The sequence below is a fragment of the Mixophyes fleayi genome, chromosome 5 (assembly GCF_038048845.1).
Source record: "Mixophyes fleayi isolate aMixFle1 chromosome 5, aMixFle1.hap1, whole genome shotgun sequence".
In the NCBI taxonomy this organism is placed as follows: domain Eukaryota; kingdom Metazoa; phylum Chordata; class Amphibia; order Anura; family Limnodynastidae; genus Mixophyes; species Mixophyes fleayi.
Window position 1 is genome coordinate 53,447,291 of NC_134406.1, and position 26,003 is coordinate 53,473,293.

Consider the following 26,003-nt stretch of genomic DNA (forward strand, 5'->3'; position numbering starts at 1 on the left):
GTAACTAGCTACTTAAGATTTCCCCAACTTGGCGATCTGTGTTTGCATGAACCGGTCATTTTGGTTAAATAAAACCAAACCAATGTGGAATTGCTGTTGGATGCGACCACAGGCCTGCCTTGCTTAGGAAACGTAGTGTGAACAAACTGTATTAACTAGTTTTAAATCCAGTGTAAGCATCTTGTGACTTTCTATAAATACTGCATATTGATTAATATTGAAACGTGTCTGTTGTTTTAACAAAAGAGACCACTGGCTGCATTGAAGGGGTTAATGAAAAAGTTAACATTTTTGGCTTAGTTCACAATTACTTTCAATAAATACCATACACCTTGTCTTAGAGAATTCAGTAAAATAATACAGATTTGTGACAGTGATACAAAACATGCCTAAGCGGAAAAAAGATTTCTATACTTGAATTGTAAATGTTGCGAGCTACTGAGTGATCATATATAAACTAAAGCTTACAAGCCAGATATATATCTTTGTTTGATGGTTTGCTTACGCCATATTTAAAAGGGCACCATTTCTATCATTAAAACTAGTGATAGCAGGTAAGCAATCATTATTTAAAGTAGTTATTTGCATTATTCACAAGAGCTGCAGTGTTTCAAACTTACATAAGTAAAAAAGAGGCTGTATTATCCTAATTTCCTTTGTTCCCGATGTACTGCTTATTTCACCACCATTGAGATATTGTATAACTCAAGAAAGCAAGGTGACACTGGGACTGCTTATATTTCATGTGCTTAACATTTACATTACATTTTAAATAAATTGGTGCACATAAAAATTATTATGCATCTGGCTGAAAAGCTGAAATTAAAAAAAAAAAGAAAGTGTTGAAATAACTGGTAAAGTAGTCTAAAATGCTGCCACTTTAGATGTATATGTCTTTTACATATACATCTGCAAACACTGCAAATTTTGGAAGATCTACAAATATATGCTAAACAAGTTAACCCATGCATGATACTCATGGATTCTAGTCAAATCAAGCTACTTAAGGTGTTAAAAGGGTTCTTGTCATGCATTTGGGGCTAGGCCAGGCCTGCTCAGGGGAAGAGCGTTACTTCCCGACGTAAGCGCCCATTTTTAACGTGGTTTTGTCCACATGTCACCACCTCATCCTTCTTCTCCATCACCTCATCCTTCATCTTCATCGCCACATCCTTAATCTCCATCGTCTTACTGTTCTAAAACCTCTCGATACACAACGTTTCTGCAAAACACCTTATCGCTGTGCTCAATCAGTCTTCCTTGAAGGGCAGTATTCATAACCTGCACTTGCACATCACTGCTTCTCCGTACTCGTGAAAATGCTACATACAATTGTCCATGACCAAACACAGGCTCTGGTAAATAAATACCCACACGGTCAAGAGTTTGAGCCCTCAACTGGTAAATTTAGCCTTTACTACCCCTCCCACGGGGGGCAAGGGGGGATGATGGAAGTTAACTGACTTCACTATTATAATTTTTTTGTCAAATAATGTCAGTATACCAAATTTCAGGTCAATTGGATGAGCCCTTTCTGAGAAAATAGTTTTTTACACACACACACACACACACACACTAACACACGCCGCTAGGCTTAAATATATTAGATCCTCTTCTTGTTTCTGATAGTAATTCCATTTAAGAGCTTTTGGAGCTAAGTCAGGCACAAACTTTTGACTATGTAGTTAGAACGAAACTAATTACCTTTGCAAAAGACATCATCATGCCCTACAAAGGTACTTTAGAAAAAAGTGCAATGGTTACACACTGGGGAAGATTCAATTCAGCATGATGTGCCTCTGGAATAGTCCACGGTTACACATCAAGGCGATGTTCAACAAGATATCCTTGCTCCTTTTTCCTCGCTCCCCAAAGAGGCGCGTATTATAATGAGTGCAGATTCATAACTGTAATACGTGGCAATGGGCACAGCCAGACATCGCTGTGATGTCCGGTGGCACAATGCATTGAATCTCCCCCAATGTGTTGTTGGTTGATCCCAGGTTTCCCATACAGAGGAAAATACAAACCGCAGCAGCAAAGAATAACGACAGCAGAGATAGAGACAAGCTTTCCAACGCAACAGATATGTTGGTTGTTTAGTGGGTCAACATATTAGATCTCCTATAAATATATGCAATATTGGTAAGGTAGAATGTATGGGTAGAGTATAAGTAATCTTACACAGAATTATATCTATCTGCTTATATACATTTATTAACAATGTGTGAGTGTCACACTTCTATGCTAAGGACTGGAAATGACAGCTATGGAGCCCAGAATATGGTGAAAGCATAAATATTTATTGAGGAGATGTGATCCAGAAGATGCAGATAATGATACAAACGAGTATTGAATACACAAAACAATGAATATCTGGGTGAGGCTGAAAACAGGTAACAACAAGGGATACGGCTGATGCCGGTAAACTGGCTGAGTGGAAAGAAATCGGGTACAAAGATGTTGGCAAGCAGCTTGTAGCAGTTCCAAGGAACAGGAGGAGAACAGGAGAAACATATGAGCACAACAATATCCAGAATAGCAACATAAATGACCAGCAAAGGTAACTGGGAGAGACAGGTAAAAATAATGAGAACAGGTGTAGATGATTAGCTAGTTAACCCCAGCTAGTGAAAGATACAAGGATAGTAGCAGCACCTCTGGTGAAACTGGGGTACTGCAAGGCACATACAATAGTATAAAGTCCAATATAGTTCCAGAGGCAGGAGCTACCGATACAAAGCAGCATGCTGATGCAATGCTGAAGGCAGATCCTGACAGCGAGACAGCATAATGCTGCTTTTGTGCTGATGTAAAACTGACATGTCACACGTACCTAGGGCTTCCATGCTCCAGTGCTTTCCCAAGAAAATTCCAGCGTTTGCAATTAGAAACTGGCAATGCTTATTTTTGTAGAATTTAGACTCCTAATACACCTAAATTGAGATGTGTGGGCTTCACAAAACTATGAGAAATGATTTGTGCAAGAGATGTCTGATGCAAATTTGTAATTGGCTGCTACATCATAAAACTGTGTATGTGACAATTTCAACAAGTGCAGCAGAACAGCAGAATATCCAAAAATAGGGAGTGAGAGTTTGTCCATAGAAGGGTCATGTTCTTTTCAGAGGCCCACGGTGGACTGAGGTGCAATTATTGTTCAGTGTGGCATATGACATAATTATGCTGAATACATTACATAGTTAGCCAGGAGACAACTTATAGCAACCAACGTAACAAACAACTATGGGAAGAGAATCAATGTTTGTTTAGCACTTCAATCAAATAGTATAATACAAAGTGATTTGAGCAAAATTTCCATTTTGCCAAACCCAGTCTGTATTTACCATATAGACAAACTATCAGGGCCGTAACGAGGGCGGTGCGGGGGCGGTGCCGTCGCCCACTTGGCGCAGCAGCCGCGCCGCTACCTGCCTTCATACTTTCAGCCCTTAAGGGCTGAAGGGCTGAAGAAGAGAGAGAGGGAGAGATTAACTAACCAGAGTTTGATGCTTCACTCCTTAACTTCCGCAGTGGAAGTGCAAATGCGTTCAAAATGCTGAACTTCCTGTCAGTGGAACGCGGAAGTTAAGGACAAGCGTCAAACTCTGGATAGTTAATCTCTTTCTCTCGCTCCTCCCCCTCCCTTCTCCCCCTCCTTAGTTGGGGGGAGCCGGTGCCCTGTCTCGCCCAGGGCGCCAAAATGTATAGTTACGCCACTGCAAACTATACATGCATAGGGCATACATTTTTTTTATTTTAACTTTCTTTTTTCTATTTGGTTTTTCAAACCCATCGTGTAAAAAAATGGAAGAGGTGGTGCCGGTGCAAAGAAGCATGTTGTGTGCACTGTTGCTAGGTTAGGCATCTTTCACTCACAATGTCTGGACAGCATTAACTGTAAATATAGCACTGGCCGAACCCTTAGATTTCCACCAACCATATCTAAATAATCATTTCTTCTTATTTTTTTGCTGAAAAAAAGAAAACATTTTATCAGTTAGGTCCTTCCTCCTTCCTTTCCATATGCAAATGCAGGCCGGATGATTCAGTATTTGACAGAATCCTACAATATGGATCTAGTGCATCCTCAATTGAAATTCTGCAAATACACAGCTACAGATTGAAATATATCCCTGAGGTGTGTGGAGGGGAACTTTTTGAATTAAAAAAATCAACTATACACTCAACTAAACTGTGCCAAGAATAAACTTGCTACCATCAGCCAAGTACTTCTGAAAATTAATTTAACTAATTAGCATTTTTTATAACTGTGAAATACCTATTTTTTTTTTTTACTCCATTAACAATAAGGTCTTTACAGGACATCTAACTCTCAAGAGGACTGTATGAACACAGTTTTACAGTCACGTGTTGATAAAAAACAGGCATTTCAGTCTCTCTTTGAAAGGGAAAAAAAATGAAAGTGATTGAGAATGTATATGTAAATAGATAGGGCCATATTTTCCATAAATGTCATTTTTAGAAAAACAAGGAAGTGCACTGAACACTGGGCGTAGACAGAAAGATACTACTGAGAGTTAGTGGGTGGCTGATTAGTATCTGATATGGCATATGTAAAACAAATCAATGCAGCTCTGCAGTACAAACAGACCTTTCCACTTGGATCATAGGCCCTCTCCCTAAATAGCACATTCTTTAGGAACAATACTGGGTCTGTATTAAACCAGAGCAAACAGCACTGAAATGAAACACTGCAGACTTGACAAAAGTAGCAAATACCCTCAAACTTCTTTAAATACACGCAGTTGTCTCAGACATTTCACAGCCAATAACTTAGTGATTGGAAAGTAAACTGTGACTCACTTTCTGTGTTTAAATTAAGATTGTCTTTTAGCAGTTTATAATGTAGCTATTATGATGTAATTTATATCATATGGTGGAAAGTATTATTACACGCAAGGACCACCTTAAAAGTGCACAGTATCAAATGGTAGAATTATAAATATTACAGCGATAGAAAATCTTTTATCGTGCAATGTAACAAAAATTCACCATGGCAACTAAGTGACGCAGTAGAGTGCACTGGAACTGGAAACCCGGACTTGGGCTTCCAGTTCCAAATTAAAAAAAAAAAAAAAAAAAAGTTTTTTTAAAAAAACAAAAACATAAATAAAATGCTAAAAATAATAAAATTACTTTCATTTAAAAATAAATAAATCTGTATTTTAATAATAAAGCATTTTTTCTGTGGGCACCCCTGAGTATCACTATTCAGAGAGGGCAATCGGAGAACGAGGCAGTACGTGTACCGCTGCTGTCCTAGGTAAACAGGCTTCCTCCATGCAAAACATAGCAGGAGGCCAGCGACATTGGCTATCTCCAGCAGCAGACTTCACCGGCCTGGGGCTTTGGTAAACAGGGAGAAGCTCTAAAACCTGTAAAAACATTATTGCAGAATTTAGGGCTTGTGTCTCGTTGACAACTAGACCCCTATGGGTATCAAAGGATAACTAAACTAAAAACTGATAATTCAGTTTTGGGTGGAATATCAAAAGTAAATCCCAGTCCCAAAAAGTTTCTTACCTTGCATTTGGCATTCAATATTCGTCAGTTTCCGCTATGTCTTCTGAGCACCTCCCACTACTCCGCTCGATCTGGCAGTGGCGGTACCAGGAGGGGTGATCGGGGCAATCGCTGCCCAGAGCAGCAGCGGCAGCTCACTATACTGATGTTCCCGGCGGCTGACAGACATGCAAAGAATCCTGTCCAGCCGCTCTGATTGTGTTTTAACACAATCAGCACGGCCGAGCTGCATTATTAGCTTACCTGTCAGCAGCTGGGAAGATCAGTATAATGAGTTGCCACTGGAAGCCCCATGCTTCTATTAGGGAAAAAAATTCTAGGTCGGCACCTGCGCCCTGGCACGTTGCTGGTGGATAACATGTTGAATGTCTGTAAAGAGTCTGAGTCCGCAGAAACAGTGATGTCTGCCACACTCTCCTCCTCCTGGAAACCCCTTCTGGTCACTGTCAGCTGCAGCTTGCAGTATCAACAGCATACTTGCCAACTTTTCCTCATTGGCTTCAGGGAGATACCAGGGGAGGTGGGTGTGCAGGGGCGGGGCTTGCCAAATTGCATCATTTTGGCTAAAGTGACACGTTATTTGTGTCATTAAGCGAACCCCCCCCCCCGCGCCACTTAGCTATTGCGGGGACAAGAACTGGAAGGTCTCCCAGAAATGCGTGAGTCTCCCAGACATTCCGGGAGAGTAGGCAACTATGCTTAAAGAAAAGCAGCTAATGGATCTCTAGAGACTGAAGTGTCTTCTTTTACATTTCTGTCTCCATTACTGAAGTCATGTTGTCTTACCTGTCAGTCTTTGAATAAATATTGGTCTCCATGAAAATGGCCGCCTCCATAGGCATCAATTCATGGATATAGCACACAATTTCAGAATTGTGTTATCATGCCACAGATGGCGAAGCCAACCACGTCTTGTACTGGCTCAGCATCAGGGAGAATGCCAGACTCTTCAGGGAGTGAGGGAGATCATCCCTAGTTCAGGGAGTCTCCCTGACATTCAGGGAGAGTTGACAAATATGATCAATAGGAGTAGCAGCTTGTAAGTTTTACTTATGATATTCCACCCAAAACTGAACTTTGAGATTACTATAATAAGAGTCCTAATGAAATTGTTGGCATGAACAGTATTCTCTTAAATTTAAAGAACTATAAATACTCAATCAGGGATCATAATAAATGCAGGTTTGGGAATATTCCTGGGATAGAGATCCCCTGTAAAACATTAGATATAAGTTAACTAATAATCACTAAAGTATTAGTACAAAAAATAAATTTATAAAAAAAATAATATTCAATACTCAAACAAAGCAACTATTAGAATCCAGATAGTACAAATGTATAAATCAGCTATATTCAAGTCTCCTGACGGTGCGGGGGAAACAGATGAAGGCTACAAATATGATTGTGGGCAGAATCTTCTTAAAAAAGTAAAGCACAATAGCCACATCTGGCTTACAAGAAACAGGTTGGACAGCACAGAAACTAAGCTGAGTCACTCTAGGATTAAAATGTAATTATACAATATGGAGTGTTACAGGATACTCATCCAAATCAATATACATTGAACACAAGAAATCAACTATACAGGACAGTAAGGAAAAAAATATTGACTATGATCTCACCACCACATGATTTTTTTTCATTGTTTTTATGCTACCTTTGCTAAATTACTAGCTATCTAGCAATGTTTAATCTGCATGAATAACATTAAGCCAAACAGACACATGAAGATATGAGAAAATCTATAAAGTGCATGCAAGACTATCTATTGCATGGTTCTATGGCTTTACAGATGAATTTCAAAGGCAGGCAGGAGACTTTTCTAAACTTAGAAGGCTTAGGAGCCTATTTATCATACCAAAAATCTCTGTTAAATCCCTGAAAACCTCAGGGATTTACCGCAAAAATCAGATTTATGTATCACAACATAGCAGCAGATATCGTAGATATCTGCTGCTTTGCATCTCTCTTCGTTTTACTGAGCAGTCCCCATAACAGTGTATGGGGAGTGCTCAGTAGCGATATTTAACAATGAACGAAATTAAGTTATCAATCATGTTAATGTACGCCAGATGAAATTGGTGTACATTAACATAATTGAAAACTTTCATTGCTGACAGCTCTGCTCCGAAGAGCAGAGCTGCTCTGAAGAGCAGAGCTGCACAACGCATGTGTGGAGGGACCATGTTATCCCTCTCTGTCACATGATTCTCGTCGTCGGTCTATGGTGTTTGCACTGCAGCAGCAACAGGTAAGAGGTTCTCAGTGTACATGCCCAATATTTACGGTCGCCGCATGCGCACTATGAATTTCAACAAGACGCTGTGAAGACACTTCAGTTCGCACAGTGCAGAGGCTGAGAAAAGGTAAGTGATAAACTTCACAGGGACAGCAGTTTAACGTGACTGCTGTCCTTGTTGAAGTTTTTGGATAAATATGAAAGTTAGTTCAATCCTTATCATTGCGAGGAGGATTGAAAGCTCTGGTAAAATATTGTATTTTTTGGTATTTTATAGTCCTAAATTTAGAGTTCTTGACCCATGTAAATGAAAGGTTCCTGACAACTGGTCATCTGTGAGCGAGTTCAATGAAGCATTCAGAACTGGGACTTATAAAAATTGAAGATCACCAAAACAACTAAATGTTTCATGATATGAAGGTGGCAATTTTTTCCCCTTGAAACCTGTAATACTGTTTTTGTAGGTGGCAAGTGGAAAGCCACAGACTGAGAGTTAAAAGAAAGAGCAGTGTCCTCCAGCATTACAGAGTGCCCCTTTAAAAATGTATTTAAAATTGCCAAATATATTAAAGGGAAATTGCACTTTTTTTCAACCTATGTTAGTATAGAAGAGGGGTAATCTATGAAAGATCAATTTAATAAGTTGTCAAAAATAAACGTACTGTTTTCAGACACTCGATTTTGCCTCACCGAAAAAGTGAGTACATGTATGGAGCTTTTCCTGTATATTTAATTTACCCATTCATTTAAATGGGGTTTCAACATGTAATGCAAACCCTGGAAACCCCATTGAACTGATGGACCATTGAACTGAATTGGAAAAACTCAACAAAAAAATATATTAGCAGTGATTTTTTACTTGGATCCCAATTTTGTCCATTAACCCAACACCTACAGCCAATGGGGCTGAAAATGTTTAATCACAGAGATTTTAGTCTCTAGGCAGAGATTTAAACATGCTATTTTTTGCACCCACAGCCCCAGCCCAAACCCACTACCACCAAACTTCAACCAGCCCCAGCAGCAGACTGTCTGCACTGGTTTCCACTAAAAAAGGGAGCCCTGCTTCAGGCTGGCCAGCAGAGGACTGTTGCCTATATGGGGGTATCAGGGCCTGCAAATAAAAGAGTGTCCTTCCCACTCCCAGAAGCTACCAGCTTCACACTGTAATCTACTGGGGCTCATTCCAACTCTTCAGGGCTCTGGAGCAATTAACAAAATTGGGACCCCTGAAGTGTCACCAATAGTCCTAATATAATCAACTCAAGTACCTAACACTCCTTCCTTTTAATACAAAAATAGTAATAAAAAAAACCAAAAAACAGACACAATTTTAAAATAAACTTCAATTGAATAAAAGACTCCACAAACCCTAGTTTACCTCTTCACTGAATCTAAACTATTTTTTTCTTCTTTGTTCTTGATCCCACTGTAGTCCATTGCGAAATAAAAAAAATTTTTCTTCTTTCTTCATGTTTGATCCATTGTTGTCCAATGTGGGTGAAAAATAAATACAAAGCAAAAAAACACCTGCCCTACAGTAAATGATCAAAGCAGGCATTCCACATCTTTTTCCTGCCAATCACAAGCAGTTTCACACACTGGTCACTTCAGATTGTCTGGAGGTGAAGGGGATTCTAAATACTTTGAGTCCAAATCAAGGGAGACTAATGGAATTCCTATTGATGTGGGGAAAAAAACAAACAATCAACTATGCTATGGAGCTCCATTCAGTTCAATGGGCCCATTTACCAAAATGGTGTTTCTATATGTAGCATACATGCTGGAAACACTATTGAAATAAATAGCCAACTGAAAAAAATAGGAAAAGTTCTGATATTTTAACTCGCTCAAAGTTAATCAAAATCATCACTTATTGCTGTATTTTGACAGAAAATTGCTGTTTGGCAGGTTAGAGAGTTTGGACAATGAATTCACCTGTTTTTGGCTATAGCGTAAAAAAAAAATCAATCTTTAGTAGATTATTTAGTGTAGACTAGGCATGAGAGCAAACACCAAAATCGTATCCAACAGCAAAGTAAAAGAGAAGGAGATTATTTGGAATTTAATTTACTCCTGTAGCTTTTATTTAGGAAGTAAATATCAACACTTAATTTGAAAGGTGCAGATCCTGAATCTGCATCATATCCTCCATCCAATATTAGTTAGCCTTTGGTCAACAGCATGTGTTAGAGTCAGTCACCATAGAGAAAGTGAAACTGCCTGTACTGTAGTTATATTTAGTACTTAAAATCTAACCCACAATAAATGTGCTTCTGATAATCTGCCCAGCATTACAGTAAAAAGGCTCAAGGATTACACATAGAGCTTCACCATCATCATTAATCATAGATTAGCTGCAGATATTGCTATTAAAGGATAGCAATACACATCTGTGAATATTTTCTAAATATGTCACAGTAAGCCAAAAATGAATCCGAAAACCAGTATATAGTACTGCTTTCAAAATGTAATTGTAATGTACAAAAGTGTACAATTATAATGTATGCATATATTTTATCAACAACAATAAAATAGATATAGTTCAATAAAGTAGGATACTGCTGTTAAACAAAGAACTAATTATCAACTACACAGTGCAATTTATTTATAAAGCGAGCCACACATTGATAGCCCTCCTTGCCAGTTAATTCATTTGCAAAAACCTTTTCTTAATGCCCTTCCCTGATAAAAAGGAAACAAGCAAAATACCCCCTACTGACTGATAAGCTAATTTTACTGGCAATCAACTTGCAAGTAGATTATTTTTTCATTCCACGTATTAAATGTATCAATTAAACCATACCTCCCAACATATCTGGACAGGGGGTGAGGCCATGTCACGATGGGGAGCGTGGTAATGTCATGAAGGTGGAGTGGCCACACCCCCAGAAGGCTTCCTAGCTGCTCATTAGCTACCTCCCTTTCCCCAACGTTCTCACCCGCGGGAAATACATGTCCCTGGGCGGGACAGAGGGATAGAGGCCTAGAATTTGGACTGAACTTAGCAGCCACTCACAGTGGTGAGCATGACACATGTCCAAACATTCCAAGAAGTCAGGACAAAAGTCTTCTAGGACAGTTGGGAGGTGTGTCCCTGAAGGGTGCCCCTTCAAGGCTACGGGTACCGTGGCAGTGAAGGGGTGTTTTTAGGGGAGGAGAAGGGGGCTGGGAATGTCCAACATTCCAGAAAGACATGGCACGTCCCAATTCCCCATGTAGCAGGAACATACACCTTTCTCCCAACTCAGTAATATAAAAGTTAGGAGGTATGTACTAGGAAGAGGACAAAGAGGGGAAATAACCATGGTTAGTTAGGCTGAATGTAACTTCTTTGAGTCATTCCAATTATCCATGACTTGTTTAGTCATACTTCCCAACTTTTTCACCCTTCACCTCTGGGAGATCCTAGGGGGGAGGTGAAGGGTGAGGACAGAAGGGGGCAGGAGCAAGGAGAATCACATAATTTTGGTCCAATTCCCCACGTTATGGAGGCTCCCATCAGGCCTCCTTCACTAGGTAGTGGCCGGGAATGCGGGAATATTGCCTGCTCTCCAGAGAATCTGGGAGACCTATCTGGAATTATGGAGTCTCCCAGACATTCCGGGAGAGTGGGCAAATATTTGTTTATTCAGCAAAACAACTAGTGACATACCCTATAATATGTCTCTTACATTTATTTAGTGAGTATATTTGCATACTCAAACACTGTATCCTCAATGTCTTCTACAACATACCATCAGAAGAGCAATCTATCTGTATGGCAGACAGGGCCGGACTGGCCATCTGGCACTTCTGGCAAATGCCAGAAGGGCCGATGGCTATATGGGCCGGCCCAACTCCCCCTGTCTTCTTGGTGGCTGGTGGTTCCAGGAACCAGCCACCTCTGCTGCGCGCTCCCCAGCTCCGTTCCCCGTTATGCTGTGCAGCCAGTTACACTGGTGAGTTTCCTGTTTTTTTTTCTAATTTGCTTTTTTTTTTACTGAAGAGGGGGGGTGCCCGCGATTTTCGGGGGGTGCCCGCGATTTTCGGAGGGGGGGGTCGCGGGGGTGCCGCGATTTTCGGGGGGTGGTCGCGGGGGGTACCGCGATTTTCGGGGGGGGGGGGTCGCGGGGGTGAGAGCCAGGGGGTGCTGGGAAAGGGGGTGAGAGCCAAGGGGTGCTAGGAGAGTGGGTGAGAGCCAGGGGGTGCTGGGAGAGGGGGTGAGAGAGCCGAAGGGGGTGCTGGGAAAGGAGGTGAGAGAGCCGAAGGGGGTGCTGGGAAAGGGGGTGAGAGCCAGGGGGTGCTGGGAGAGGGGGTGAGAGAGCCAAAGGGGGTGCTGGGAAAGGGGGTGAGAGAGCGGAAGGGGGTGCTGGGAAAGGGGGTGAGAGAGCGGAAGGGGGTGCTGGGAAAGGGGGTGAGAGCCAGGGGGTGCTGGGAGAGGGGGTAAGAGAGCCGAAGATGGTGCTGGGAGAGGGGGTGAGAGAGCCGAAGGGGGTGCTGGGAAAGGGGATGAGAGCCAGGGGGTGCTGGGAGAGGGGGTGAGAGAGCCGAAGGGGGTGCTGGGAAAGGAGGTGAGAGAGCCAAAGGGGTTGAGAGCCAGGGGGTGCTAGGAGAGGGGGTGAGAGAGCGGAAGGGAGTGCTGGGAAAGGGGATGAGAGAGCGGAAGGGGGTGCAGGGAAAGGGGGTGAGAGCCAGGGGGTGCTGGGAGAGGGGGTGAGAGAGCCGAAGGGGGTGCTGGGAAAGGGGATGAGAGCCAGGGGGTGCTGGGAGAGGGGGTGAGAGAGCCGAAGGGGGTGCTGGGAAAGGAGGTGAGAGAGCCAAAGGGGGTGAGAGCCAGGGGGTGCTAGGAGAGGGGGTGAGAGAGCGGAAGGGAGTGCTGGGAAAGGGGATGAGAGAGCGGAAGGGGGTGCAGGGAAAGGGGGTGAGAGCCAGGGGGTGCTGGGAAAGGAGGTGAGAGAGCCGAAGGGGATGCTGGGAAAGGGGGTGAGAGCCAGGGGGTGCTGGGAGAGGGGGTGAGAGAGCCAAAGGGGGTGCTGGGAAAGGGGGTGAGAGAGCGGAAGGGGGTGCTGGGAAAGGGGGTGAGAGAGCGGGAGGGGGTGCTGGGAAAGGGGGTGAGAGCCAGGGGGTGCTGGGAGAGGGGGTGAGAGAGCCAAAGGGGAAGGGGGTTCTGGGAGAGGGGGTGAGAGAGCCAGGGTGGTAGGGGGTGCAGGAAGAGGAGTGAGAGAGCCGGGGGGTAGAGGGTGCAGGAAGACGTGTGAGAGAGCCAGGGGAGTAGGTGGTACAGGAAGATGTGTGAGAGCCAGCGGAGAAGGTGGTGCAGGGGGTTAAGTGAGAGGGACAAAGGAGAAGATGGTGCAGGGGCATAGGTAAAAGAAAGTGTAAAGGGAGAGACATCTTAAGAATGGGAATGTCAGGGATGCAGCCATCATAAAACACAAGTAGTAATGAAGAATGGAAATGCACAGAGGGGACAAGTGTTAAAAAAATAAAAAAAAACAAGCCTTCATACTCCATTCACCTATATTTTCTATACCCCCACTCCTAAATTTCTGCTTCGACCACTGCCCTCTATTCCTGCTCCCGACTGCCTGTGTGAGCTGACAGCTGCTGATCCCTCCTCGCCCAGCGCGCCCAGTAGGAGAACAGAACACAGGATGCCATAATCAGGTAAGTTCATATATTTTCTCGTGTGCAATATGTTTTTAACCATCCTTTCTTGAACTGGGGACACTACAGCGTATCCAATAATGTTTAACACTATGTATTGCTCATTATTGCGCTGTAAAGTTTTTTGCATATTTATCTGTACAGAGATTTTTAATTAAGAGGAAAAAACATTGCTTGTCATAAATTTTATTTGTAATTGTGTCAATATATCTATTTTTGTTTGCATTGTAAATGATGTATTAAGCTGCTCTTGGGAGACTCACACTCAGTATCTGATATGCTGTACCAATTTTTATTTGTGAATGAGTTTTTATCTGAGCTTTACTAATGATTTGGGGGCACTACTATGCCATAATATGATTTGTGGGCACTTCTGCATGACCGAATATGTATTGAGGGTAATACTATGTGGCATAATATGACCGTGGGGCACTACGATGTGGCATAATATGAACTGGGCACACTACGGTGTGGCATCATATGAACTTCTGCCAAAGGCAAGTCTTTCATTGTTGAATATGACGGGAGCCCAAAGAAGTTGCTGTATCGGGGCCCAAAATTCCTCTTGTCAGCCCTGCCTGTGAGTCAAGGCGGTAGACGCCTCCAGGTAAATAATCTAGATGTTTCCTATCTAATCAAACTGATGGATCACATCCAATTATTTCTCACCCACCTCCTCTATCCCCCTTAATTTATATACTGTGTTATTTAAAATGAATAGAAAAGACGCATATCCAATTACTGTAGTAAAACAAAAATATTTTTCTGTGACATTTTGCTGTAGATGGAAATACTTTTAATGCGGCCGTGTGGGTTCAACTGATCATTCAATAGTTATGTTTTTTTTAGATATATGTTAGTTTTATTTCATGTGGAATGATTCATGAAAATTCTGCCATTACTATTTAATTGAGGGAATAGGGAACCTGTTACCTATATGTGTGTGTAAGTACTCTGTTCGTTGTTGCTATTTTGTGGGAGATTTGAAAAAAGCAAAACATTGTTTCCTACAGTGGCGTCTGTATAATTGGTGGTATTGCTGTAGTATGGGGTGGCGTGCTGGTGGCAATGTTGTAGTGTGTTTGGTGCTTAGTATTGCTAATAAGTAGGAGAGGGTATTGCTATAATGTGGGGGGTGACGCTGGACGCTGTAATGTGGGGGGTGATGCCAGTTGCTGTAATGTGGGGGGTGATGCTGGACGCTGTAATGTGGGGGGTGATGCTGGATGCTGTAATGTGGGGGTGATTGATGTAGTATGAGTGTGTGTGGGGGGTTATTTATTGCTGTAATTTAGGTACTAATAATGTATTGTCATGGTGTTTATTGATGTAATTGGGGTGCTAATAATGTAATGTTGCGGGTCATTAGGAGAAATAAATACCCCCCCCCCCCCACACACACACTCATACTACATCATGTTGTACTGCGCCAGCATCAGTGTGCAACAATATAGTGCATGGAGCCCACAAGACGTGGGCCTGTGTGCTTTAAATGCCAGGGCTGATTTTTAGTCCCAGTCCGGCCCTGATGGCAGATATATACAATCTGTGCTGATACAAAGCCTGTATGCCCTTACAGTGCTCCTACAATATAGATGCAGAACATGCAGTAAACATGTTGAGTTTTTGGTGTTGAGAGCTTAAGAAGCGTATGTTACAAAAACCTTGTATGGATATCTGGCACAGAGTGCAACAATAAAGCTGTCAAAAATAATACTTGTTTTCCACCTCACTGCACCCTGAAAAATAACATGTGTATTGTGTTGTTAAATGAGTCCCATGAAAAAGAGAGGTGGAAAAATCTAACCTTTCTACAGAACTGAGGAATTCTAATGGGAAATACTTCAGGCTTTATCACTGCACAGTTTCACTGAACAGTCACTCTGCTCTATAATATACCAACTTCATTTAATGCATTTTGCAGATAAAACGTTTAAAATCTGATTCATTAAGGAACATAAATGCTAATAGGTGCCGTATTTTGTGTAAAATTGCTTTGCATGCTCAGGAATGGACTATACCCCGGTGCATGCAATTCATTTTCAAACACAAAGGACACTTCCGATTGCCTACAATTTCAGGAGATTAACGGAGGGGAGGGAAGGGGCGTATGCGCGTGGGCAGTATACAGTAAGGGCGTGCCAAAGTTGAGCGCACACATGTCTGGTTCAAGCTGTGTGCATCTCTCAGGTATGTGATTCTCAGTCATATCACTTGCACCAGCTACAAGGCAGATGTAGGTGCCAAGTCATGGTGATGATGGTCGCGTATGTCATACTTGCCAACTCTCCCTAAATGTCCGGGAGACTCCCGCATTTTGCGAGAGTCTCCCGGACTCCCGGGCGAGTGTGGCAATCTCCCGAATTCTGCCCACTTCACTAGGAAGTGCCCACTAGTGAAGTGGGCAGAATTAGATCCCAAACGCTGCGATTCCCGATGAATCGCGGCGTTTAGCCGAAATAACGCGATTTTGGCCGCCCTGCCCCCTCACGCCCCCCTCCACTGGCTGGCTCCCGGAAGGGAGCTGAAGAAAGTAGGTAAGTATGGCGTATGTATGCATGCTAGAACACGATGGGCCTGGGTCATTAAGGAAAATAAGGCAAAAAAAGGAATACATGTTCTCCGGGACAAACCATGTTACAATGCAAGGGGTGCAAATTAGTTTATTATTTTGCACATAAGTTAAATAATTGCTACTTTTTCATGAGGCACACAGATACTTGATAGTTTTATTTTTACACTGAAATTTAAAGTTCATATAGGACATGCCCTACCCCAACTATAAATCATACTTGCCAACGATCCCAGAATGTCCGGGAGACTCCCAAAATTTGGGTCAAGTCTCACGGACTCCTGGGAGAGCTAGCAAGTTTCTCACATCCCGCAATTGCGGGGCTAAAATGATGCAATTCACAGTGAAACGGGTCATTTTGCCCCCTCCCCTCCCCCCCCCCCGCGACAAAACTGAATATTTGTCACGGGGCAGGGCCAAAATGACTCGTTTGGCCACGCCAATGAGTCATTTTGGCCCTGCAGTACCTGGATACAGTACCTGGATACAGTCCTTGTACTGTATCCAGGTACTGTAACCTATGGGCTCTAAACTATTGACTATACAACCGAAATGAGGGTCCTAAACCCCTTACAATAGGTTGCCATAGTTGTCTTTTTTCAAAACTGATTGTGTAATACCAGCTTATAAACTAATTAAAGGGTCTATTTATGACCCATAGCATATTGCTCATGCTAATTATAATTTCTCTGATAGGAGCCTGTCCAGATATATTACAGGTTCTTATAGCCCTGCTGAATTTGCGATGGGGAGGAGCATGAACCTAACATGGAGGGACCTAAATATATCTCTTCTTGTGATGCTCTCCCCATAGGATAGTACAGATAATGCCATCTTCAGATGGAGGCAGCTGTCGGGGTCTAGCTCCGAGTTTGATAAATAGGGCACTTTCGATCAAAGAGGCTTGAACCACACCAGATATCATAATATCTCTAATAATTAATAGCCTCGTTACTTTAAAATGCATTTATCCTCTAACTTGTTTCCTGTTATCTATCTACCTATCTATCTATATTAAGAAATCATATAAATAAGAAGATATCAGTAAATTATATGAAAATAAATTATGAATTAAAAATGAAGCCATAGCTCTTTCACAGATTTACTGTAATCTGGGCCTGTGTTAACAAATATGTGATAGTTTATTATATTATTATAACTGATGAGTAATGATGTCAAAATGATCATCAGTACATATTGGCATCATAACTCCATGTATTATAAAGAGCAATTCTAGATTCTAATGATATTAGTAAATAATATTTGTAACAATCGTGTTAATTAACATCCAGGACCAGCCTCAAGCATGTCCTGAATGATTTTTTAATACATCAATACCAAATGTTATTTCTCATTGTTGCGATGACAGATGATAATTAACAGGGCAAAATACCGTTAATTAATAAATGGGCTCCTATATGTCTGGAGCTTGTCCTGAATTGGGACTGAAGCAAGAAAACTGGCGGTCATTGTCTGCAGCTATTCTTTTCATTTTAATGCAACAACACACTATTCTAACTACATTAGAGGATGGGGTATAGTAAAAAAGAAAACAAAAAACGTGGGTTGCAGTTAGCTGCTGGTCCAGCAAGCAGCGTGTCGGTGCCCACCATGATTTCTGACCAGTGCCACATTTTGTGTAACACTAGCCCTAACAATGGCATCAGCTTAGTGTTCAACTGGATATTACAGCATGGCAGCACTTCTGCCTAGCAGCTCTAGGGCCATGAGTTCTGTGTAGAATTTGTATGTTCTCCCCATGCTTGCGTGGGTTTTCTCTGGTGTGCTCCAGTATTCTACCACACTCCAAAAACATTCTGGTAGGTCAATTGTCTCCTGACAAAAAAAATTAACCCTATTGTGTATGTTAGGGAATTTAGACTGTAAGCTCCAATGGGACATAAACTGATGGGAGTGACAAATATTCTCTCTGTACAGCGCTGCGCAATTGGTGGCGCTATAAAAATAAACAATAATAACATACACTGCTGTAGATTGTAAGAACACATCTCAGTGTCTCTACCTGTATAAAAAAAAACCTCAAAAAGAAGCTTTATGTCTCTGTATGGTCACAGAACTCAATGTGACTTCTAATATTGTTATAATTTACATTAGTGGTAAATTATTGAGATATACTTGCTAACCTTTATAACCTCCCCTCTGGGAGACCATTGTCTCTGTGGCCCCGCCCCTGCTATGAAAAATGCCAACGGCATCGCATAACAGGGGGCGTGGGTGGCATGGTGAGACAAATCACATCATCAAGCCCAGTCTCCTCCGAAATCTTGGCGTATGTCTACTCTTTTGGAGAACGAGAGGACTCCCCGAAATTTTGGAGCCTCCCAGAAATTCTAGGAGAGTAGGCAAGTATGATTTAACACCTGTTACATATTAAAACTACAGACACATATTTTTAGATTATGCTTTGTACAACTAACCATCATCAATCTTACAACCAATTGCATGTTCAAGAACTTACATTTCCATACACTATGTAGATAGCTTCAATGAGAATAATATTGGGCATAAGTTCCCTAGCTGCAGACAGCCAGCTGTGACCTAATCCAGCATTTTTACTAAGTAAAATCCAGAGCTGTGACTTTTTCCTTTCTCTAATTAGTGGAACAACCTTAGGATATTGTTTACAAATACACACATTCATCATCATCACCATCATCACCATTTATTTATATAGCGCCACTGATTCTGTCGCGCTGTACAGAGAAGGCATTCACATCAAGCCCTGTCCCATTGGGGCTTACAGTCTAAATTCCCTAGCAACCAATTAAACTACCAGTATGTTTTTGGAGTGTGGGAGGAAACCGGAGCACCCGGAGGAAACCCACGCAAACACAGGGAAAACATACAAACTCCTCACAGATAAGGCCATGGTCGGAAAATTGAACTCATGACCCCAGTGCTGTGAGGCAGAAGTGCTAACCACTAAGCCACCGTGCTGCCCATCTGACAATTCACTTTGAGCATCATTTACACCATCATCAATAAAAGTGTACCATATTTACACCCTTTTATTGATATCCATGAAATCAGGCAAGATCTAGTAAACCAAATCCTGTCTTCATAATCTATCACTATACTCATATTGTCCATAACCATAATCCCTTGTAAGTATATTGGCGTTCTTATGGAGTATATTTACACAAACCAATGTTAGTAATTGCAAACAAATAAACATGGTATATTTATGGGACCCTATATGTCATACTATATAAGGACTGAACAAATTCCAGAAGTCAGTACACCTCAAGAATAATTGCTGATACCTTACTTTTTGGAATGATTTGTGTTTATGTCAGTACATGTACATCTCCCTGGCATCTGGAAATGTTGTGCTGTTTCCTAGATTGGATTGACTGGCTCAAGAAGTCTACATTGTTTGGCCCCACGGGTACAGTTTTTGATATAAGAGTTATATCTCTGCCATGAGATAACTTTAGCTATATCACAACTGTCAAAAATTAAATATGGAAAAAGGTTCTGTTCTGAGTGATCCACCAGGCCAAGATACCCGTATTTTATTTGCCCATAATGCAGATTTGTATTTATTCTTGTACTCTTGGTACAATCTACTCATACATGTGTACTTAACAATCTCAGACTTAAGTGATACATCTAACACTCCACTGAATGGTGATAAAATTCAGATCTGTCTGTGATAAAAATACAAAGTCATAAAGATCCTTTCACAGCACTAGAATTGTATGTTTACATTTTTTAAAGCACTAAGAAAATTAAATTATAGACCTAGAAAATGGTGCAATGTACAACATGTGAAACATTATCCACAATTAGTGTAGAAAAATTAATTATCACAGTGTGATATTTTTTATTTGGACTAATAAGACAAGCTTTCATGTATAATGTATGTGAAATTCTATATAGCTAACTTGGATAACCAATGATAAAGCTACTTGATATCATGAAAATAAATTACCCAAGAAGTTAATTCAATCGGAGTTACGTTTGCTGTTTATAATGGCTGCTCTCTACTTATTCCTATTAGGTGGCCTCGCTTGGAATTGTCTTGAAAAATGAACTGCTAGCCCAAATAGTGAAGTACTCAATTTTGCACATTAATAATGACCTTTTAACGAACTGGCATTGGAGAGCATATTTATTACTGGAAGATATGCAATGTGGGAATATAAATATCACTGGCAGGGTTAGTTTTTATTTTTGAGACCAATATAGTAATTTATTATGGGCAGTGCACAACTAAAATATACAAAGACCTTGGCACACCTGCCCGCACATCCACTTCTAAGCTCATCTACTGTACAATGCACATAGGTGTATGGTACAACTTTCAGTTTGACCAAAAGAAGCACAGGCAGCATTCTCATAGGGTTACAGACACCTCAGTCAGAAACAATTTACCTTGTTTTCCTTAGATACCAGTTCTGCAACAATGCAAATAGTCAAGGAACAAATAATCAAACATGGCATTTGCAAAAGAAGTTTGCGCACTGCACGTTGTAAATGACCCTACAATTGTCTTGGTATTACTGAAACACACAATTCAACTTCTGAAACTTTTCACAGGTGTTTTAAGTTAAATTTTTTGATAACAGAATATATCACCCTCTCCATCTTTTTGCTTTCTGTATCTCACATGGACACTTGTCATTTACATTGAAATGCACTGATTTTAACCATACACAAAGTGTAAATGAGCAATAGGAATCAAGGAATCATGAATTGCTTCACCACCAATGTCTATGGGAATGGTCTTATAGGAATCAATCATCCCTTGCAGTTCAGAGTGCCTCCTTGGGATGTAATGCAAGAGAGCAGTCTACAAATCCAAATCCATGATCTCTAAACTGCAAGGTTCAGTACACTGTGCTCAGATGCATGCAGTACTGGTAACATTCCTGCACAAAACAGCTTCTCTATGTAGAAATGGCAACATAGGAAACAGGGGCTGGCTGGCATATTCCTCCTGCAGGGCCAGACTCGGCTCAGCAGCCTCTTAAGAATATTTTAAAAGGGAAAAGAATGCAGGTAGCCCCGTGACCCAGCCCATGGTAGCGCACTATGGGACTCAGGAGCCCCCCTGCCTCCCAGCCCAGCCAGCTCCTGATAGTAACATCAGAATTAGTGTTCCAGTAAGAATGAAAACAGGACATTCTATCATAGATGTGACATGTCCTTTGTGTAGTCTATGAAGTCTCCACTACCATGTTACTTTACACATAGGTCTATAAGAAGTCTGCTGGAAAATAACCATTCCTAGGTAAAAGATTTCCATTGAATCAGGACTGCCCTGTTGCCCTAGTTAGATCATACATTACAAATCCCTGACATCTTATCCCAGAGCACTGGAATAGTAGGTTCTGTCCAATGTTCCATTAATAAAAGGACCTGGTACTGTAGACGCCTCCCATGAGACTCACCAAGAGGTATATTTATCAAATGGAAATAGATCTAAATCCAGCCAAAAAGGGACCTCTATTTATGAAACTCTCCACCTGTATGATAGCTTTTGCAGGGCAACGCTGTCATTCGCTGTTGCCAGGAATGTAATGCCTATTTACGGTACAAGTACCACCACTGTCCTCCTATAGCTGCCGCCAGTTCCGGATGTCCCTGTGCTCACACATACGCAGAGGGAACTTGCACTGGCCTGGCTAGCAGTAAGACTCCTCTTGCCGTTGCCAGCCAGTATTACTGGGGAGCTGAGCACTGCTTAGCTGCACAGGTGATATTTTCATTTTAAATCGTGTGGACAGTTATTTTCAATTACTGCGATAGAAAATCATCATAAATATGATAAATATGCCGTTATATTTCAAAATAATAGCATATAATGATAACTATAATGATATAATGATCATATAATGATAACTACAATTTCTATAACAATCTTCTAAATTACAATTTAAGATTATGTGGATGAGAATCCTTTCTTTATGATATGTCTTGAATGTAACACATACACAGTAAAAAAAACATTTGTTAAGCTAATGAGTTTTCCTATAAAATAACTTGAACCCATAATATAATCTACACTATTCAATACCACAATAAGTACTTTGTATATGTGGATTCTACTCAATATAAGAGCATGACAACAAGTGATTATTATTTTACCATTACTTTACCTACACTTGCATGAAATGGTTTTTTTCCCCACTTTATACAAGCAAACTACAGTTCAATCCTTGTGCTCACCAGTAGTATATATCAGTAAGAACTGTGACTACCTAAAAATGGTGACTAATGGTGTTATGCTGAGAAATTATAGTAATCTTACTACCCACCACATCAAATATATTGTGGAGTGGAGTGCTGGGAATCTACTGCATATATTTCCTTTGTACTGTGCCCACCATTTAGAATGCTCCCAGTTCTATTTATGCAGACTCTTGATTTCTTTTTGCTTTACTTGATATTGCCATGTCAACATGTTATTTTTACAACAATTGTATTGGGTGCAGGGAAACTGAACAATAAAACTTTGATTGTGTATAATTTAATTACACAATTTAAAATTCATTGTAAACATGAACTACTAAAAGTATTTTGTAAAGGCAGAAGTACCTGCTGGATGTAACTGCATTGTTTAGTATTTCATTGTGAAATAAAATAAAAGTGAATTATTTTACACAACAAAAACAGACATTTTTGACTAAATAGTTGCAATTAATAGTCTGAGCCACCTAGAAGACTACTGAAACATTTGGCACCTGTTACTTTGGTATCCATCACTCCACCTTGCTCAATGTAGAAGGGAAAGGGATCAACTCACCTGACTGGCAGAGTCCCAAGAGGAGAGAGAGGAGCCAAAAAGCCAACAGGCTACTGGGTGCTCTGCTTACAAGACAACGAGTGCTAGAAGCAGAATTGGGGGCTACCGCCGGCCTCAGCATAGTGCAGATCATGCAAGGTTTGAGGGGAGAAGTCAGAATGTGTAATAAAGTCGCGGGGACCCCAGGCTGTGTCTCCAAAGTGACGGATTTCTGGGGATAAACTGACGTGCATATCGCCTCATCCAGTTGATCAGGATCCCCAATCGTCTCTTCTATGGCCAGCATTTGCCTCTAAAAAGCCAGTGCATTTGGAGCTACAGACCTAATGCCAAACTAATGTAAGCTTCCATTACCTCGCACAAAGAGCCTATTATTCAGGAGTTCTGCATTTGGGGATCGTCCTGCTGTTGCTTGCACACTTCAATCAGATCAGCAGCCGCTCCAGCCGATCTGTGTGTCTGCAACAGACACTGCTGAAGTTCACACAGGTGGGCTTATAAACCAGGCGACAGCTCCGTTCTCCTGCTTCCGCGCATGTTCACTGAAAAGAAAGGGTGTAGAACCATTCATTAGCATGTTGCCACATCCCAAACCAAGGTGAATTGGTTCAGCAGCCTGTCCAATGGAGCTTCTCAGCCAGTGGTGTTAACTTTGGTGGAGTTTTTCTTTGTCACTCAGCTCCTTCTCTGCCTGCAGGATCAGCGAGGTACACACTACTGTGCCTTGAACTTGATCCAAAACTAGACTAGCGCAGTCAGTAATGGACCATTGATTATCCTGATCCGCTTGTACTATTGGGACGGTTCAGGGTTCGGAGTTGCTAGGAGACCTGGATCCCATAATATGCGAATCCGCAAGGCTCTCTCTCATTGTATGCAGCGTGGGCGGGACATTAATAACGAATGATGTCACCGAATCACTCTCGCACTTTTCTTTGTGTTCTCCTGGCTGGCTCTCACAGACTTCCTTGTTCTTGGACCCCTTCTTTACGACAAAACGGGGTGGAGGGTGGAGAGGGCAGTAGCACAATTCACTCCGACATAGTGATGCTGAGGATTTCAGCGTTCAGATTTCTCATCATCCTGCTTTCTTTTCCTCGGGTTTATTTGGTGCAGTAACATGGAAGGGTGAAAACTTGCAGGGATGCTGATAAGTGTGCAGATGCAGCTCTTTGGTTTCAGTTAGTAATTCGACTGTACTGTATCAGCATGTGGGGTCTCTGGTAACAGAGCATGCTGAGTAGAACTAAGATAGCAAGTCACAATATAAATCATTTAAGATGTAAATATTATTATTACATGTCTTTCTTCTGATGCAAAGTTTTTAAAGCAAAAACTAACATTTCACCTAGTGTATGAAGATAGTTTATGAAGATAAGTGTGGCATTATAGCTCCAAAGCTTTATCTGTTTAGGGACCACTTGGCAACTTTTACACTTTTGCCACTTTTTACAGAGTTGTGCATGGATTAGTGAAGCAGGATAGTGTGAACTAAGGGATGAGCAAGGACGATGGATGGATTGAGCTGTTCAATTTCAAAACGCAGGATAACCCTAATCATGTGTCGGGTGATCTGTACAAAATACAAAAATTATTGTTGTGCAGGAAAGGATATGGTACTTGTTAAATATACGGATGCCACATGGAGGAGCCGCTCTCGCATGAACTTTGCTACCTGTTATTCCAGTAATTGAATTATCTGAAACTGAGCTGGGAGGCCAGGTGTCTAACAAACAGCTGGCACTGGTGACCAAGCCGCTACCCACTCATAGAGCAGTGGTACTACCCGCCAGCTGTTTAAGTTCATCATGACTGTGAGGACATCGGGGTTGGAACCAAAGCTCACTAGATACCCAGTCCTCTGGGTACATCCTCTGGGTACACAGGTCACACAGGTAAGGAGACAGGAAAGAAATAATAATCCCTTTTATTAAATAAAGTGCACACACTTAGTAAAATACAACAGAGCTCCCCAAGCAGAAACTTGTTCCCCCATCAAATATATCAAGTGTCAGAAAATCACCAGTGCAAGTAAAAACTCCCCAACAAAGTCCCAAGCAGGTTACCTCCAAGCACAGAGTCCTAACAGGCCCAAACTCCTGGTAATAAAATCCACAGCTGACAATCCAAGTGGGCCAGGGTTTCTGATACGTAAGGTGGGTTGGTGTATCTTGCTGATCCAAGCCACTTGGCCAACTCTCCACCAGCTTGGTGGGACCCTGGGTATTAGTCTCCCTACCGATATAGACTCACCAATTCCACAGAATCTGCGAGTGTCTCCCGATGGAGTGGTGACAGAATCAGTCCTAGAGGCACACTCCCCGATCTGTCTCAAGAAGCTCCTGCTTCATGCATTCCTTTCTGGCCCTGCGAGAATACGGTTACTCTCAAACAGTCCTAGTCTTCGCTGTCTCAAGATTCTACAACAACAACCCCCCTCCCCCAGACAGCTCCTTTTTGTCCCTTCTCACAAGACACCCGATCCTGGCCACCTCCCTAGGTCAACCCCCTGCTCATTGTCCTCTTGTGATTGGTGGTGTGAAGAGTTTGGGTGGTAACGGGTGGAAGTAGAGTATGACATCAGTGGTCTCCCACCTGCGGTGATGGTGCTATTCAGACTGTGTTGCAGAGTTGCTAGAGCAATAGTTAGCAAACAAGGAGAGACCCCCTCCTGATTTTAGATAAGATCCTGATCCTCCTCTTTTTAACCCCTTCCACTCTTTTTTGATGTTACAGGGTCCTCAGCTGTTTCACACTTCCTGTGAGCTGCCTGCCCCGCCCTCTCTGGACACCACAGCAATAACAGATCTGGCCACCAGGAGACATTTAATAACAGAGTGGGCCACGGTTGTTCAATTGGCCCACTGAGGACAAATCGGGTTGGCACGATATTCCCACTATAAGGCCCGGGTCTGTCACAATGACCGTTTCCCCCTCCTACATCTCAGAACTTGTCAAGAAATACTTCCCTACTCGCCCGCTACTTTCTGTCAATTATCTTTGCCTCTCCTCATCTCTTATTGCCACCTCACACTCCCAACTTCAGAACTCTGCTCCCTACCTTTGAAACTACTTGCCTACTTTCAAGCGCTCCCTCAAGATTCTCCTTTTCACGCCTGCCTACCCAGCCCCATCCTAACACAACTTCATCCTTTCCCTCCACCCCTATAGTCTCCATTTGCTTCCCTGCCCCTCTTGTACGTTGGCTATCATAAGCTTGGCCA

The 26,003-nt window shown here is 41.9% G+C and overlaps 1 protein-coding gene across 1 annotated transcript in view; it reads right to left on the reverse strand.

Moving 5' to 3' along the window:
- The window catches only part of ITGB8 (integrin subunit beta 8), a 128,236-nt gene extending 104,594 nt beyond the window's left edge, over positions 1-23,642 (reverse strand). Inside the window, exon 1 of the mRNA XM_075212207.1 lies at positions 22,780-23,642. Within this exon, the coding sequence (XP_075068308.1) occupies positions 22,780-23,065 (286 nt within the window). The 5' untranslated portion in view covers positions 23,066-23,642. The remainder of the gene's footprint in view (positions 1-22,779) is intronic.
- Positions 23,643-26,003: the final 2,361 nt, after the last annotated feature.